General features: G+C 44.6%; 1 protein-coding gene across 5 annotated transcripts in view; it reads right to left on the bottom strand.

Annotated features, from left to right (window-relative positions):
* The window catches only part of GSK3B (glycogen synthase kinase 3 beta), a 239,934-nt gene that overhangs the window by 77,790 nt on the left and 144,472 nt on the right, over positions 1-17,672 (bottom strand). For all 5 annotated transcript variants that reach the window (XM_065400070.1, XM_065400102.1, XM_065400086.1 and 2 more), the window contains exons 5-6: positions 17,163-17,293; positions 12,660-12,766 (exon numbers count right to left, since the gene is read on the bottom strand). In XM_065400070.1, the coding sequence (XP_065256142.1) occupies positions 12,660-12,766; positions 17,163-17,293 (238 nt within the window). The remainder of the gene's footprint in view (positions 1-12,659; positions 12,767-17,162; positions 17,294-17,672) is intronic.

The following is a 17,672-nucleotide window of genomic DNA, read 5'->3' as shown; positions in this document are numbered from 1 at the left end:
GAAAGAATAGTAAATATGGCAGGCGACCAGCTTGGCTAAACAGTGAAATCCTTGCTGATCTTAAACGCAAAAAAGAAGCTTACAAGAAGTGGAAGATTGGACAAATGACCAGGGAGGAGTATAAAAATATTGCTCAGGCACGCAGGAGTGAAATCAGGAAGGCCAAATCACACTTGGAGTTGCAGCTAGCAAGAGATGTTAAGAGTAACAAGAAGGGTTTCTTCAGGTATGTTAGCAACAAGAAGAAAGTCAAGGAAAGTGTGGGCCCCTTACTGAATGAGGGAGGCAACCTAGTGACCGAGGATGTGGAAAAAGCTAATGTACTCAATGATTTTTTTGCCCGTCTTCACGAACAAGGTCAGCTCCCAGACTGCTGCAATGGGCAGCACAGTATGGGGAGAAGGTGACCAGCCCTCTGTGGAGAAAGAAGTGGTTCGGGACTATTTAGAAAAACTGGACGTGCACAAGTCCATGGGGCCGGATGCGCTGCATCCGAGGGTGCTAAAGGAGTTGGCGGATGAGATTGCAGAGCCATTAGCCATTATTTTTGAAAACTCATGGCGATCGGGGGAGGTCCCGGATGACTGGAAAAAGGCTAATGTAGTGCCCATCTTTAAAAAAGGGAAGGAGGAGGATCCGGGGAACTACAGGCCATGATCAGGAACAGTCAGCATGGATTCACCAAGGGGAAGTCGTGCCTGACTAACCTAATTGCCTTCTATGATGAGATAACTGGCTCTGTGGATGAGGGGAAAGCAGTGGATGCGTTATTCCTTGACTTTAGCAAAGCTTTTGATACGGTCTCCCACAGTATTCTTGCTGCCAAGTTAAAGAAGTATGGGCTGGATGAATGGACTGTAAGGTGGATAGAAAGCTGGCTAGATCGTCGGGCTCAACGGGTAGTGATCAATGGCTCCATGTCTAGTTGGCAGCCGGTTTCAAGCGGAGTGCCCCAAGGCTCGGTCCTGGGGCCGGTTTTGTTTAATATCTTTATTAATGATCTGGAGGATGGTGTGGACTGCACTCTCAGCAAGTTTACAGATGACACTAAACTGGGAGGCGTGGTAGATACACTAGAGGGTAGGGATCGGATACAGAGGGACCTAGACAAATTAGAGGATTGGGCCAAAAAAAACCTGATGAGGTTCAACAAGGACAAGTGCAGAGTCCTGCACTTAGGACGGAAGAATCCCATGCACTGCTACAGACTAGGGACTGAACGGCTGGGTAGCAGTTCTGCAGAAAAGGACCTAGGGGTCACAGTGGACGAGAAGCTGGATATGAGTGTGCTCTTGTTGCCAAGAAGGCTAACGGCATTTTGGGCTGTATAAGTAGGGGCATTGCCAGCAGATCGAGGAATGTGATCGTTCCCCTTTATTCGACATTGGTGAGGCCTCATTTGGAGTACTGTGTCCAGTTTTGGGCCCCACACTACAAGAAGGATGTGGAAAAATTGGAAAGAGTCCAGTGGAAGGCAACAAAAATGATTAGGGGTCTGGAGCACATGACTTATGAGGAGAGGCTGAGGGAACTGGGATTGTTTAGTCTCCAGAAGAGAAGAATGAGGGGGGATTTGACAGCTGCTTTCAACTACCTGAGGGGGGGGGTTCCAAAGAGGATGGAGCTCGGCTGTTCTCAGTGGTGGCAGATAACAGAACAAGGAGCAATGGTCTCAAGTTGCAGTCTAGGTTGGATACTAGGAAACACTATTTCACTAGGAGGGTGGTGAAGCACTGGAATGCGTTACCTAGGGAGGTGGTGGAGTCTCCTTCCTTGGAGGTTTTTAAGGCCCGGCTTGACAAAGCCCTGGGTGGGATGATTTAGTTGGGAATTGGTCCTGCTTTGAGCAGGGGGTTGGACTAGATGACCTCCTGAGGTCCCTTCCAACCCTGATATTCTATGATTCTAACATTACAGCAATTGTAATATTTTCTCACAATTATGCAACCCTGCTATCAATATAGCAAACACATCGTGACGGGAAACCCCTCTAAAAAGGTTCAGTGCTCAGATCCCAAAATTTGGATGCTTATCGAAACCTAAAGAGGCTTCAGCCAGGCCCCGTAACTGTACAGACATGAACAAACATTTGCAGGCCCCGATTCCCCCCACCTATAACGATGCTACAGCCCTACTCATTTTTATCTAGTGCTATTTGGGATAACGAATAGGAGTGCTTCTTTCTCTGACATCTTCATGGGCTATAATAACCTTACCCCTCTTTCCCTCCACCCAATAATTTCCTCCATCCACTATGTATTTTCCCCTTTCCTCATCCTAATAGGGTTGCCCCCCACCCCCTTTCCTCGGTCATTTAGTGCTCTCTCTCTCGCTCAGCCTCTTCAGAGGCCTGAACTAGCATGCAGTGTTTTGTGAACGTGTGACTGGAACTCCAGGTAGCTGCTCCACATATATTCAGTATCTTTTCTTCCTGCAGGGATGCTGCAGAGGCAGCTTGTGCTCTCATGGAGAATGCCCTTACCTCATCAGGTATAGGGATATGCGCTAATTAGCGGCACACAATGAAGCACCCAGAAATCCACTTAGGATATGTCTAAACAGCAATAATACACCCACATCAGGCCAGTGTCAGCTGACTCTGGCTGGCGGGTCTATAAAATTGCATTGTAGACCTTCGGGCTCAGACTGGAGCCCGGGCTCTGGGACTGCGTGAGGGGGGAGGTCCCAGACCCTGGGCTCCAGCTTGAGCCTGAAAGTCTATACAGCAATTTTACAGCCCCACAATCTGAGTCAGAGTCAGCGGACGCAGGACAGCCATGGGTGTTTTATTGCAGTGTAGACATACCCTTGTCTTCATGACCTTTCTGCTGTGGCAAGAAATAGCTGTGGTGATTTTTGATAGGTTTGGTCCTTTGCACGTAGAACAGAGGCACCACTGCCATCGAGGGAATGAAGTCTCTTCTCCAGCAGAGGCATGGATTTTGGGAAGAAAACAGGTAAGTGGACAGTTTGATTGATATGGAATTTCAGAAATAACCTTGGGGAGGATTTTTAGGATAAGGCGAAGGGAGACCTTTTCTTGTGAAAAACATTATATGGTGGGTCTGTCATGACGGCTTCCATCTCGCTCACCCTTCTGGCTGAGGTAATAAGAACTAAAAATGCAACTTCCATAGACAGGTGGGACATGGAGCATATTGCCAAGTGTTCAGATGGTTGTCTGGTGAGTGTTGAAAGCACAAGATTGAGGTCCCATTAAGATGTAGCTTTGAACACTGGTGGAAAGTCCTGACTAAACCTGGCATGAATTTCACTGTTGTTGGGTGAGTGAAAGTGGAACATCCAGCTAGTGGAGGAAGGAAGGCACTGATCACTCTGAGCTAATGGAAAGACTTGAGTTTTTGTTTTTTTAAATCAGGAGATAATCTAAAATGACTGGGATATTTGAAGAGCTTGGAAAAGGCTGATTATGCCAAGCAAAGTAGAGAAACATCTCCACTTAGCTAGTTAGCAGGTCCTAGTTGAATCTTTCCTACTTTGAGTAAGAATAGTTTGGATAGGTGCTGAGCAAGAATGTTCTAGTTCTGATGCCCATCCAAATATCAGGCAGTGAGGTGGAGTGGGTCTGGATTGGGGAGTCTGATTCTTTCCCCTTCCTGGTAAGGGGCAGATCCTGATAAGAGGACAGACTGACATTCTCAGAAGCTCCAGGAACCAAAATGGTTTGGGCCAGTTGGGTGCTCAGAGAATGCTTGGGACCCTGTTGTGATGGATCTCTCTCAATACTTGTGGTAGCAGGAGAACAGGAGGAAAAGCATATCTGAGTTCATCAGTCCATGCCAACAGGAGAGCATCGCCCTGGGAGCCATGACCCATAGCTCCTCTGGGACAATACAGGGGAAGTTTCCTGTTCATTTGGAATGCGAAGAGATCCCATTGAGGCATGCCCCACTGAGTGAGTATCTCGCTCAGGATGGAGCTGTGCATCTCTCACTTGCGATCACCAGAGAAGTGTCTGCTCAGGTTGTTTGCTAAAGAGCTTTGAGCACCTGGAAGGTATGTGGCTTGGACGGTGATGTGGTTTCTGATGCACCTGTTCCAAAGCCTGACCACTTCTAGGCAGAAGGGAAGAGATCTTACTCCGTCCTATTTATGTAAAAGACTGTGGTGATGCTGTCTGACATTACTTGGATATGGAGTGAACGCATAAGGGGGAGAAAAGCCCTGCATGCCAGGCGCATTTCCCTTAGTCCCAGCAGACTGATGTGCAGTCTGGCCTTCTGTGGGGCACAGGTACCTTGTACCACATGGGTGTTCAGCTGAGCACCCCAACCCAGAAGGAATGAATCTGTTATGATGGTGGCACTGGGGGCAGGAGTGTTGAAGGGGAAGCCTACTCTCACTCGTTCTGGATTCAACCACCAGGTATGAGAGGCGATGACCCTAGGGGCAATCAGTCACTCTGGTGCTAAGGTGATCCTTGCCCGGTGAGTAGACCAACCAAAGCCAGACCTATAGGCATCGTAGATGAAGTCTGGTGAACAGTGTCACAAGTCCATGAGGCACACACTGACCGTAATCCTTGGTCGGCAAGTAATCTGTGTTATCAGATTGCGCATTAACTGAAATATTTCCATGGGGTGGAAAGCTCTTGCAAAATGGAGTCCAGTGTCACTGGATAAATTTAATGTCTATGTAGATGTTAAAATAGACTTTTCTTTCTTCACGCAAGTGCCCAGTGCTGCTAGAAGATGGAGCAGGAACAAAGTCATCAACCTGACCTACCTAGGAGCCAATCGTCAAGACCTGGGAAAACTGTGTAACCCTGATGTCTCATTTGGGCTTCCACCGCAGAGAAGACCTTTGTGAATACTCTGGATGCTACTGCTAGTCCAAAGGGAAGGACAGTGTGCTGTAAATATTCCTGATCCACTAGAAACCAAAGGAACTCTCTGTGGGACAAATGAATATCTACATATCCTTCATTGAAAGCTGTGAACTATGAATTTCAACTTTTGAATACAGCTGGTTCAGTTGCAGAAGGCTTAGACTGGTTCAGTTGCAGAAGGCTTAGACCCTCTGACTTTTGTGGGGACTAAGAAATAAAGGGAATAAACCCTCTCCCTCAAGACTGAGGTGACACTTGTTCTATTGCCCCTCATTGGAGGAGGGAGTCTGCTTCCAGTTAAGAATCACCTCATGAGAATGATCCTTGAAGGGGGGCTGGGAAGGGAGTTTGCGAGGAGGGAGGAAAAGAAACTCTATGGCATATCTTGATGGATGTGATTAACCACCTCTACCACCAAGGTCCCAGGGTGGGGGTGGGTAAAGAGGTGTTCGTACCCCTGAGATGGCACAAAGTATTTATGCTCCACCCCCTTGGCCATTGGCGGGATAGAGGTGCGTGTGTGCCACAGCACCTTGGTGGTATTCTGTATAGTTTTAATGAGGGGCAGAGCCACCCTTGAGGGCCCTTCAGGGGCCAGAATGTCCACCATGGGATCCGTGTCCTTAAAGACCTTCTTTGCCTGCAAGTTCAGGTTCTAGGCCGCCCTCCTGAGTAGGTCCTGATGGGCCCTGGGGTCTATAGCAGACAATGGGGTGCAGGTCCCTGCCACCACCTCATCCGGGGAGGAAGAGGACAACACCCTGGGTGGCACTAGGTCTTCCTGACCCTCTCGCTCGTGGGAATCCACCCGCGTGGTGGTCCCTTGAGCGGTGCAGGTGGTGGCTGCAGTGTCTGGTGCCTCGGTCACTACGGTGCCGGTGCCCGGGTCGGTACCCAGTCTTGAGTGTTGGTCGGTCTGGGCTTCTGTATCCCGACCACAGGGAAGTTCCTGGGTGACAGAGGAAGCTGATGGAGGCATCTGAGCCTCTGACACCACAGACAGGGACCTGGAACCAGGTCCCTGGGCTTGGTGGTAGGCCTGCAGTGTCCAAAAGGTCCACTGAGTAGGTCCCTGCCACCGAGGAGGCCAGGCGATTACAAGCACCGGCTGCCCTTCATCCTGCCTCAGGCAGTGCTGGGAGAAGTACCAGCTCTGCCAGGATATGTAGGAGTCAACCTCTGACTCCGAGGAGAAGTCCGAGCATGACTAGGGCGGTGCAGACCTAGACGGTGCCGGGGCAAAGGTGAGCAGTGCCGCAACATAGTAGGCTTGCCTCCATGACGGACAAGCGCCAGTGCCACTGTCAGTGCCGTCGTCGGTGCCACTGTCAGAGGCAGAGCCCAGGCCAGCGGGGCAGGAGACTGTGCTGTCATGGCAATTAGGTCCCTTGCTGCCTCCAACGTGTCCGATGTGGAGGGAAGATCCAGGTTCTTCTCCACTCCCCCTGCACCGGGGAGTCCAACAGAACCAGACTCAACGGACTTCCTCGAGAAGCCGGAGTCGATGGTCCTGGCATACGCGGGCCCAAAGTTGGGTGTCCCGACATGGGATGCATCCTGCTGGTGCCCACATGCTCCGTTGTCTTAGTAGGAAAGCGCCCCCTGCCGCCCTCTTCTTTTTGTGCGGTGCCTCACACTGGAATTGGTTCTAGGTGCCAGGTCTCCTTAGATGAGTCCTTTCTCGGAGCCATGGCCTCCCACACCGAGGCCGGCGTGCTACACACCAAAGTGCCTGGTCCGACGCCACCTGGGGGCAAAGGGCTGACTCCGCTAGAAGGAGTTTCAGCTGAAAGTCCCGCTTCTTTTTTGTTCTGGGCTTAAAGCCCCTGCAAATGTTACACCTGTCGGACTGGTGGCCTTCTCCAAGGCACTTGAGACAGGAGTCATGTGGGTCTTCCTTGGGCATGGGCTTGAGGCAGGACTCACAGAGCTTGATGCCCTGAGACCGAGGCATGCCCCGGTCCCAGGGATGGGATGGGATTGGGGGCGGGGGGAGGAGGGGAAGGGAACTGCCAACATAAACTTAACTAACTGTACTACTAACTAACCACAACTATACAAACTATTTACAGATAGAGAAGAAAAGAGTCCACTAGGGAATCACTTGCAAACACAAGAGAGGAGCTGCTCCAACGACCATCACTGGCGTTAAGAAGGAGCTGAAGAGGCGGCGGGTCGGCAGGGAAATATATACACCGCTGTGAAGGCACCGCTCTAGGGAGCTCCACAGCCAACCCGATGGGTAGCACTAGGGAAAAACCTTCTAACGATAGGTGTGTGCGCGCTGCGTGCACACACCTACTTGGAATGGACATGAGCAATCACTAGAAGAACACAAAGAATTATTACGCACATGTGGGCCAATGGACACTGTTTCCAGACAGGCACATGGCACACATGCCCACTCACGTGTGGAATATACATAGGGACCAGCACTTGAAGAAGAATCTGAAGAGTCTGAGAAGTCATCAGAACCACAACAGCTCTGTTTATACTCATCTATCACAGTATCCCTGTCCTTTTCAATTAACAAATAGATTAATCTAATCTTACGAGTTATTTCAATTGTAACAGGTTAGCACATACTTATTTTCAGCACTGAAAATTATTGCTTGATGATGTGCGGAAGGAAACCACATCTCATTAGTATGGCAGCTGGGGCTCAATGCTTTACCTTGAAAGTGACTGCTCACAAAAGTCTCATTGCTAGCTGTCTGGTCTAGCACACCCATAGGAGATATTCTTCAGAGCCTTTCTTTAAAGATGAATCTATCACTCTCCCTCACAACTTCAGTCTTTTTCCTAGAGAGTACTAAACTACCCTGTGACCCCTTGGTTTTGGATAGCCACAACAGAAGTCTGTGATATGACCACACAGATCAATCTTCCCCTGCCAGTGGCTATAAATGTTCACTCTGGAATGCTCCCAATCCCCCGCTAGCACAGTGAGTGAGGAACTGCACTAGAGACTCAAAGGTTCTGGCTACACTACACATACAACTGTGTTTTTGTAACCAATACATGACAAATTCATCTGACCTGGCTACAATACACAAAGTTGAGCCCACCCAGCAGCTTTTTTCACATCATGTTTGTACATTCACCCCACCACACTTCCTGACTGTATCAGTACGTTCTTGGAAAAATCTGGGCAGCTCTCCCATAGTACCTCTGCAAGGGTCAGAGTACCCGGAGGACAAGCACACAGAACACAACTAGGAGTGTGGGGTGCAATATACTGTGGGTTGCCCTCTGACACAGAGAGCTGTAAGGAAGGTGCAGCCACGAAACGGCATACACAGTTAAGGGATTGAGTCTACACCGCAAAAGGGGGGGGGGGGGGGAGAGAGAGAGAGAGAGGGAATCTCTTGCAAAATGGTTACAAGAAGACAACCACCTGACAGCTAAACTACTTGTCAGGGCAAAACCCTGTTAGTTGCCACGGTTACTAAGTACTGGGCATGTCCTTGTAATAATAAGCCATGTTTACAGCTGACTCAGCTGCTATACCGTTAAAAATTCTGTTAAAAGTTTTAGTGTAGGAACACTTATTCACATAACACACGGCTTCATTACTAACCTGTTTCTTATGTACCTTTATCCATGTTGGCAACAATTATTATTTTAAAGACTAGAATAAGTAATTGTCTAATTCTTCATTTAAATAATATAATCAGGTCTGTTGGATGATCTACTGAGGCATCTAACTGTAATAAGAATCAGCACCAAAACAGTAATTATGTATACATAAGGCTACATTTTAGTCATGGGTATTTTTAGTAAAAGTCACGTAGAGGTCATGGGTCGTGAGTTTTTGTTTACTGCCCGTGACCTGTCCATGACTTGTACTATATATCCTTAACTAAAACTTGGGCTGGGGGTGCTCTGGAGGGGCGGCCTGGGGTGTGTCACAGGTGCTGTGGGGGCAGGGGGAGGTGTGACCCGGGACCCCCACTGGTGCTGGGGGGGTGGGGTGGGGCTGACAGCTCCTAGGGCAGGGGCCAGAAGCTCCTAGGGCAGGGGTTCTCAAACTGGGGGTTGCAAGGTTATTACATGGGGGGTCGTGAGCTGTCAACCTCCACCCCAAACCCCACTTGCCTCCAGCATTTATAATGGTGTTAAATATAAAAAAAAGTGTGTTTAATTTATTAGGGGGGGTCGCACTCAGAGGCTTGCAGTGTGAAAGGGGTCGCCAGTAACAAAAAGTTTGAGCCCCACTGTCCTAGGGGGAGGGAAAGCCAGGGGGGCTCCATGTGCTGCCCCCATCACGAGCACCAGCTCCGCAGCTCTCATTGGCTGGGAACTGCAGCCAATGGGAACTGCGAGGGGCGGTGCCTGCAGGCAGGGGCGGCGCGCAGAGGCCCCTGGCCTCCCCGCCTAGGAGCTCCAGGGACATGCCGGCCATTTCAGGGGAGTGCCCCTGAGGTAAGCGCCGCCCCGTACCCCAACCCCCCTCCCACACCCAAACTACTGCTGCTTGAGAGGAGGACGTGGTGGCCAGAGTCTGCCCCAGGAGCGGATGGCGCGGCTGCCCGAGCAACCCGGAGCCAGCCACACCGGCCGCTGCAGAAGCCACGGAGGTCACAGAAAGTCACGAAATCCGTGACCTCCATGAAAGACACGCAACCTTATTTATACAGTATCATAAATTTGCACGGTGCTTTACAAAACTTAAATGGAGTGTCAGTGCAGAGGAACTTACAACATAAGATAAGGACAGGAGGTGACAAACAGAGGTTGAGGGATACAGTGATGAAGAAGGTGATGACAATGTAATCATGTGGTCATTTACAGGATTCATGCATCTGTACAGCTTTTTTTAAACATGTTATTTTTAGATTGTATTCCATCAACTTCCTTGATGTCATGCACTTTGAGGAAATTATTTGTTTTTTTAAGAGATTGTTTATATTTCTATTCCTGATCTCTACAGTCAAAAAAGACCTGTCTTGTACCCAAACTTAGATTCTCGTATGTCCAGGTCAGTCATGATGACACTAAATAGCTAACTGGTAGACTATAACCTAGATACCGAAAATAGGCAGACTAGAACACGTTAGTTACAATGCAGAATATCATAACCAACCGCTGATGTGGGTGTGATGCATTGAGACTGGACTGTTGCTTTTGTGCCACCATTGTGTCATTGTACATTTGTGTCTGCTCTTTATGTACAGATTCACATGCAGAGCTACAGAAGGGGTCTGAGAAGCACATCGGAACAGGAGCAGTTCCAATGGTTGCTGCATTATATCATGTTACTGTAGCTGCACTCAGAAGTACCACTGTCATTCAAGAGTAGCTGATGCCTCATGGAAAACCTTGAAGAAAACATTCTACTCCTGAAACATACTTCTGGTCATATATTATTAAATGCAATAAAATAGGTTAACATAACATTAAGCAGGACCAGTTAAAAGTCAAAGTGCAAAAATTAAGATTCTGATAGCAGTATTTACTTGGTTTTGTTGCCCAGATTGTATGCTTACAGGATCCAGTCTATCCTAGCAAAAAAACAGGGTTATGCTACACAATCAGTTAGAAAAACAGGAAAAGAAAACATGTACATATGTATAATGTGGTCAAATTAATGCTGTTTTTGGAAGTGCTGGAGCATTTCCTGACTTTTCTGTTATTTAAAGTGTGCAATATTAATGACACATTAATGACTTTTTTGAAAGATATGATTTAATTTTTTCCTCTTCCCTTTAACAAAAATGATCTGTGCTTTTATGCTGGTATGTAAATAGTTGCACTTTGGCTTTGAAGTTCACTCCTCACTGAAGCCAATGAAGAGGGGAGGGTGAGTTCCCACTTTTGCTGTTGCTGTTTTGCCTTTCAAGAGTTTTTGAGCTTGGCAGCTGTGTATCTGTTTACTTCGTGGTGAAGACTCTTAGCACTGGGTTTAAAAAAAAAAAAAAAAAAAAGGCAGGTCCCAAATGTGTAGTATTTTGCAAAATGCAGCCAAACTGGAGAAACTAAATTTTCAGGATATGCCTGTAATTTTAAACTTTTTCCTCTCCATGAAGGTAAGGATTTTTTTTGGAGGGGGGGTGGGTGGGAGGGTTTGAGGTGGAAGGAAGCAAGGATTTGCTGTGTATTATTTTTCAAGTTAAATGCTAACAGTCAATTTCATGCAGATTGTTTTCATATTTATCAACCTCTACAACAGCACTTACAAACTAGTATTTTTTAGTGTTTAACCTGCCCAGAACTCCAAAAATTTTGCATCGATTTGCTTCAAACTTTCAAACAAAAATTCATCTCCAAGGAAAAATCAAGCATGGAAAACATTACCAAGCAAGGGCTTCAGAAAAGGTGAGAGTTCTGAAAAGCATTGTCATGTAGAAAGACTTTAAATGACAAGTGTTTTTCAGCGTTAACTATAACAGGCTCTCTTAGTGGCGCCTACAATATTTGTTTCATTACAGCAGAACATTTGCCTGAAAACAAAATATTAGTTGCCCCAGAGCGCGTCTGCACCTAATGCTTGTTCATGAATCCCCTGTGATCTCATGTGTGATTATGTCATATACAGATGGATCACTTCATTTGGGAGAAAAGTAGCGAGGGTATGTGCAGTCTTTAGAAACTAAGTGCTTGTATTTCTACTGGATTCATCACAGGTCTAAGCAAAAGCCATGGGTGCTGCCTGTGGCTGTCTAGACTAGGAAAAAAGATTTTTTAAACAATTACATTAGCTAACCTGTTTAATTAGTTTTTAAACACCACTAAGCACTTGGTGTATGCTTAACGCCTTTAAAATATGCTAACTGGTTACAGTCAGTCCTAGACTCTTCCCAGGCTTGACCATGACCACCTAACATTTTTAAAGGTGTTACATCTTGCCTACACTAGGTACTAAGAAATATTTTAAAATGTGATCACTAGTATGTTTTTAAAAGCACCTCCTTCTCCTGGTGCAGACAAGGCCCATATGAAAACACTCAATCACTTGGAATAGACATATGAAGTCCTCAGATCAGGAAGCTTGAGATCTGAATTATGACCCCTTTAATGCCAGCCCACATACAGCGTCCCCGTGTATTCTGTGATTTAGAAACCAAAACTACCAACATTGTTAGCTATTTCATTGCTGTTCATTTTAGCAGAAATCTATTGCCTCCTATGTCTCCACAGGTACCAGAAGCCCCAAGTCTTCACTCTCTGGCTAACGAAAGTGCCAGCTTCCTTGACAGCTTCTATGATGCAATTATTAGTTATCTAAACAAAAAAAATAATCTTTGACATTTTGAAAACTTGAGGTGTGGGGACAGCATAAAATAAGTTGAATATCAAAATAAACAAATAGGGTTATTACATGGATTATATTATTCTTTTTCATATTTGATTTAAATTGTTGAGATTTTTTTATGTCCTATAAACTACACAGATCCTTGCCCAGAGTTTTTCCAAGACACCAACACCCAAATCCATTTTCTTTATTATTAAAAATACTTAATAAAATTCAACCAAACACTTGAGCAAGAAAACTGCTCCACTGAAATTGTTTGGACAGCTCGAAAAAAACCCCAACTGTTTGAAGTTTGACTTTTAGCCAAACACGAATAACTTCCCAACCCACACTGAAGTCTAGAAGCGAGAAAATCATGTAGTGATAACTTCAGAAACATGAACGGACATGCATTTACTTCAAGAACCATCTTTGACCAGATCCTCCTTTCAAGGGTCACACTTGAGCTCTCTGGGACAGTTATAAACTTATTTATAAATCTATTTTGTTCACAATAAAAGCAATCAAAAACAGTGCAGTCAGTACAGAGTCCAATACACAAAAAGATATACATACCTATACTGGAGGTATAATCGGTGGCTCCAAAGATCAACTCTGGTGCCCTGTAGTACCGAGAGCAGATGTAAGAGACATTAGGCTCTCCGCGAACCAGCTGCTTTGCACTAGAGAGAAGCAAAACAGAGATCTCCTTCAGTGTCAGAAGATTTTACCACACTTCAGCACAGGCAACGTAGTTTTATTTCTCTCTCCCCCGCCCCCCATTTCCAAACTATTCTGTATTGATGCTGTGATGTTACACCCCATATTCTTCATAGAAATATTGTTATGATATGAATATGGCATAACTAAGATATGCTTTATGCAAGATGCCTCATGTACGATATCATTGGAAAGGTTATGATTTACTGAATGTGATTATCCAATTTATATGCCTGTGTCATTTCTGTATCTAAAGTTAGGAATATGGACGATATAACAATTACAACTGGGTGTGAATTGGGAAGACACCCACCGGGCAACAGGCCACCAGATTTGATGGGCCATTAGGAAGAAGCAACAAGACTATGAAGATACTAATCTCTCTCCTTCCTGGGAGGCGTCCTGGGACATAGCTGTGACACTACTAGGTCAGGTGGTCTTGTCACCGGATACTAAACATTATCTTGGACTTCTTGTAACTTTCCACTAAAAGGAGAGGAGGGGTCAAGTTTGGGAAACAAAAGATCTCGTCTTATGTAAATCTTATTTAAGGGTGGAGAGGAAGGCAAACGGGACTCTCCTCCATTGCCTACCCAAGAATAAGGACTGCTGAAAGAACCTGAAGGGACAAAGGAACTAACCTGAAGGGAAAGACAAGGGTGGGTCCAGTCTGTAAGAAGAAATAACTGGAACTCTGAGCTACAGAAACTCTGCATCCTGCCTAATTCAACATTTAGGGTGAGAAATTACATTTTGTAACCTGTTTCTTTAGTGAATCAAGCTTAGTTTGCATGTTTTGTTTTATTTGCTTAGTAATCTGCTTTGTTCTGTTTGCTATCCCTTATAATCGGCCTTTTATAGTTAATAAAATTTGTTTTGTTTATTATTAAACCCAGTTTATATAATTTCTAACTGGGGGGGACAAGAAGTAGTGCCTATCCTCTCTTCACATTGAGGAAGAGGGTGACATTTTATGAGCTTGCACTGTGCAGATTTTTCTATACAGTGCAAGACAGTGTTATTTTGGGTTTATCTCCCAAAAGGGGTGTGCATGTGAATGCTGGGGGAGCCCTCTCACATAGAGCTGACTTCAGTCTGTGTCTGCAGCAGGATGTGGCCCTACCTGTGTGTGTGTGCTGCAAGAGGCCAGAGAGCCTAATTCAGCAAAGCAGGGAGAGGGAATCCAGGCTGGTGGAGCAGGAGAGGCTCAGTGAAACCCCAGTACATCAGGTAGCATCCCGGACGTGGGGGTCTACCCATTACAGATGCATGTGACGACGGTTTTTTTTTTTTTTTTTTTTTTTAACTGTCAAACCAACAGCCAGTTATCTTATGATAACACATTGGCCATGCCAAAGGACATCTTGAGCACAATCTAGCAGACAAATAGGTTCATATTCCTGGATAACACTATACTACTTTGCTGGGTGCAAAGATTTATTTACAGAGGATAAAGGCTTGACAGAGTCTGGTTCAGTCAAATTTAGTCAACTGTTGAGGTTCAAAACCCCCTACCACTCACTCACTCAAACCTAAATATCACCTTTCTTTATGATCACATCAGCACTCCTTTGGTTCTATACTGCTTAGGAAGGCATGGTAGGTTATTTTTATTTTTTGCAGTGGGACGAATAGGAGAAAGAGCAGGCTGCAGGCATGTGACAATGGGCTCTGCCCTGACTTAACATTAAGGCTTTGTCTGCATTGCACAATGTCCATCTGGGCCCTAAAATACTGCAGAATTGCCTCTGTCAAAGCAGCAGTCACCTCAAGTAACATCCCCCCACCGAAGAAAATGAAGGAACTCAAGAAGTTTCATTTGCAACATCAGGCAATGAACATATCTATTACCTACTGTACTCCCACAGCTTTAGCTAATATAGATGGAAAGCATTATATGGGGTGGGCAGCAGAAGCAAAGTGTGAACCACAGTAGCTTTTAGAAGATATAAGAACATGAGAACGGCTGTACTGGATCAGACCAAAGGTCCATCCAGTCCAGTATTCTGTTTTCCAACAGTGGCCAATGCCAAGTGCCTCAGAGGGAATGAACAGAACAGGTGATCATCAAGTGATCTATCCCCTGTTGCCCATTTCCAGCTTCTGGCAAACAGAGGCTAGTGCTATCTACACTTCAGTATAATCATATGTTTGTAACCAGTTTGTGCCACACAGCTGAAATTATTAAAACAAACATAGCTGAGTTATGCCCACAGCATCTTTTTGTACAACACAACCATATATAAAATCAAGGGACAATAGGACAAGCTCAGATCCAAATGAAAATTCCCCCACATGGCAGGGCACTGAGTTACTACTACTGCTGCTCCAGTTGCTCTAAAGGCACATCAATGTAATTCATACTAATTATTTAGATTCTAAATAAAAGGGTTTTGCAAAATTAAATAAGTAGCAATGTAAATTTCCAAAGCCATGTTTTCAATGTATACTCAAACATTATACATATTGTGTTTTACTGGATATTTGACCACTCTCGTCCTAGATGTAAATCTAGGAGTTTATCTCCTTCCAAACATTTTCTTCTCCCTTCCCAACTCATCCTTTAGTTTTCTCCATCTTTAATTCTCCTTCTGCAGTCTCCTGGATCATATGAAACCCCAATGTATATTCTTGAGAGAAGATTCACTCCAGGTTTCAGAATTTAGCCCCAATCTAACAAAGAGCTTCTACTGAATGCTCCTGATTACTTTGTTTTTAAATGATAGCAATATGGGTTAATTGGTGTGGGGTTCTTTCTGGAGGGTGGCAGACAAGACATTTAGTATCTGTCAAATTCTAAAAGTAGCATTCTCCCTGTTTTGCCTTAAGGTCATTGATTCCTTCTCCTTTGGTGTTAGCTTCATGTATTGTAATCTTTTAAAAAGAGATTTTTGTGTCTCAAACATGTGAGTTATACTTGAACACACATTTTGGGTTGGATCATCATCATTCAAAAAAGCAATGCAGCTTAAAAAGAGTTGGTAATCTGATGCTGTCCATATGCTGTGGAAGCAATTCAAATCAAATGCTCAGTTACACTGACACAAACAACCCCCCCCCCCCCCAATATTTAGTCTTTTTCTCATTTAACCTGATCTGAAACTCCTATTTTTTTCATGGAGCATCCCTATGTAGCTAAATAGTGTTAGTTTAATTTTGCCTGTAAAAAAAGTTTTAGTCCATCGTTCTTATTTTAACAGTCTTCTGTTACAATCTCAGGAGAAGATTCCTGAATCACCGGGCATGAATCTATAGCGCTTCAAACACCACTCAAAGTTCCAATTTACAATAATCAAGCTAGTTTAGCAATAACTGCTCTGGTGATATCTCATACACACATACTCTCCAAGTTACTTAAGTCTACTACAGTTAAAGGGCATTTTGGGTAAGGGACTCAGAGAAAGGAAGTGGATTTCTGACTTCTACCAGTGATCTTGCCCACGTAAAGAGATTTACAGCTTTAAGCATCTAATGACAATCCTGCTCTATGGATACCAGAAAAAGAATGTGCCTTTTGACAAAAGACTTGTAAATCCCAGTATCTAAGACCCTTAGTTAAAAGTCTATTATCTCTGGCTGGCTAAGTCCTTTGGTATTTGAAATACTATATAAATTGGTATAAACATGGATTCAGAACATACATATTCAAGAAGTACTGGATTAGCATTATATTTTTCTATTGGGGTTATTATATCACACCCATCACCCAATAGTTAAACTCGGATAGCTGTTCTTTCCTAGCCTCTATATTTTCTCTACACATCTGTATACTTTTTTTTTTTTTTAAACATACCTGTACAATTTCTTGTTTTGATTTTTTTTAATTCCCCTTCTTTCTGAATCCTCTTGCATTCACCCAATCCCTCTCTCTCTCTCTGAGATAATTATACACACACACACACACACACACACACACAAATGGCAGGAAAAGGGGGAGGATTGAGATAAAAAGCCTCTGTGCTCAGCCTTTTCCAACTAGAAGGGAACCCTATTAAGATACTGTTCTATGTAATATAAAAAGTCTCTGTGTCGAATTAGGTCATGGTTCTCTTCAGATAAATTAGTTTTAATCAGGCTTTGGAATATAAAGAGCTTGTCTGCACTAGAAAAACTTTGCTGGCATAGCTACACTGGCAAGCCCGTCTAGTGTAGACAGTTTATACTAGCATAAAAGTGCTTCTGTAGTACCCAAAGAGACATAAGGTATACTGGCACTTTTATACTGTCATAAGTGTGTCTACATCAGGGCTTATACTGGCATAATTATGTCAGTAATGAAAAATCACATCCCTAAGTAATTTAGCTATGCCAGTATAAGTGTTAAGCGTACTGTGGACCAGGACAAAGAGACAGACTTACCTTCCAAAGTCACAGAGTTTTAGGACAGCTGTATCAGGGTCCAGCAAGAGGTTCTGTGGTTTTATATCCCGATGGCAGATTCCAAAGGAATGGATATAGGCTAAACTCCGGAACAGCTGATACATGTACAACTGGAACACAAACAGACAAGGTATAATGTACAACTTCCTTGTAACAAAGGGGGGGGGGAGAGAAGGAGTGGGAGAGAGATTAGCATACTAAAAACCCTACATAGTAAGCCAGAGTGAATTCTACAGCATACCAATAAAAAAAAAAAAAAAAAACTAGACAAAATTTAAAGCAATGTTGGCAAGACGAGTAAGGCCTAAAAGTTGGACTTCACTTTTCTTCCCTTCCACACAACCTCAACACTTCTTTGTTCAAGTCAGTGTAATTTGTTATGCAAGTATTCCTTGACCTTTCAAAAACAAAATGTTTTATTCGTAAAGAATATTCATGACAGCAGTCCAGCATTCACAAGCAACCCTACAAGGAATGATGGCTGACAGA

Source organism: Emys orbicularis, chromosome 1 (genome assembly GCF_028017835.1).
Source record: "Emys orbicularis isolate rEmyOrb1 chromosome 1, rEmyOrb1.hap1, whole genome shotgun sequence".
NCBI classification, from domain to species: domain Eukaryota; kingdom Metazoa; phylum Chordata; order Testudines; family Emydidae; genus Emys; species Emys orbicularis.
The sequence above is the reverse complement of the archived record's forward strand: the minus strand, read 5'-3'. Positions and strand labels throughout refer to the sequence as shown.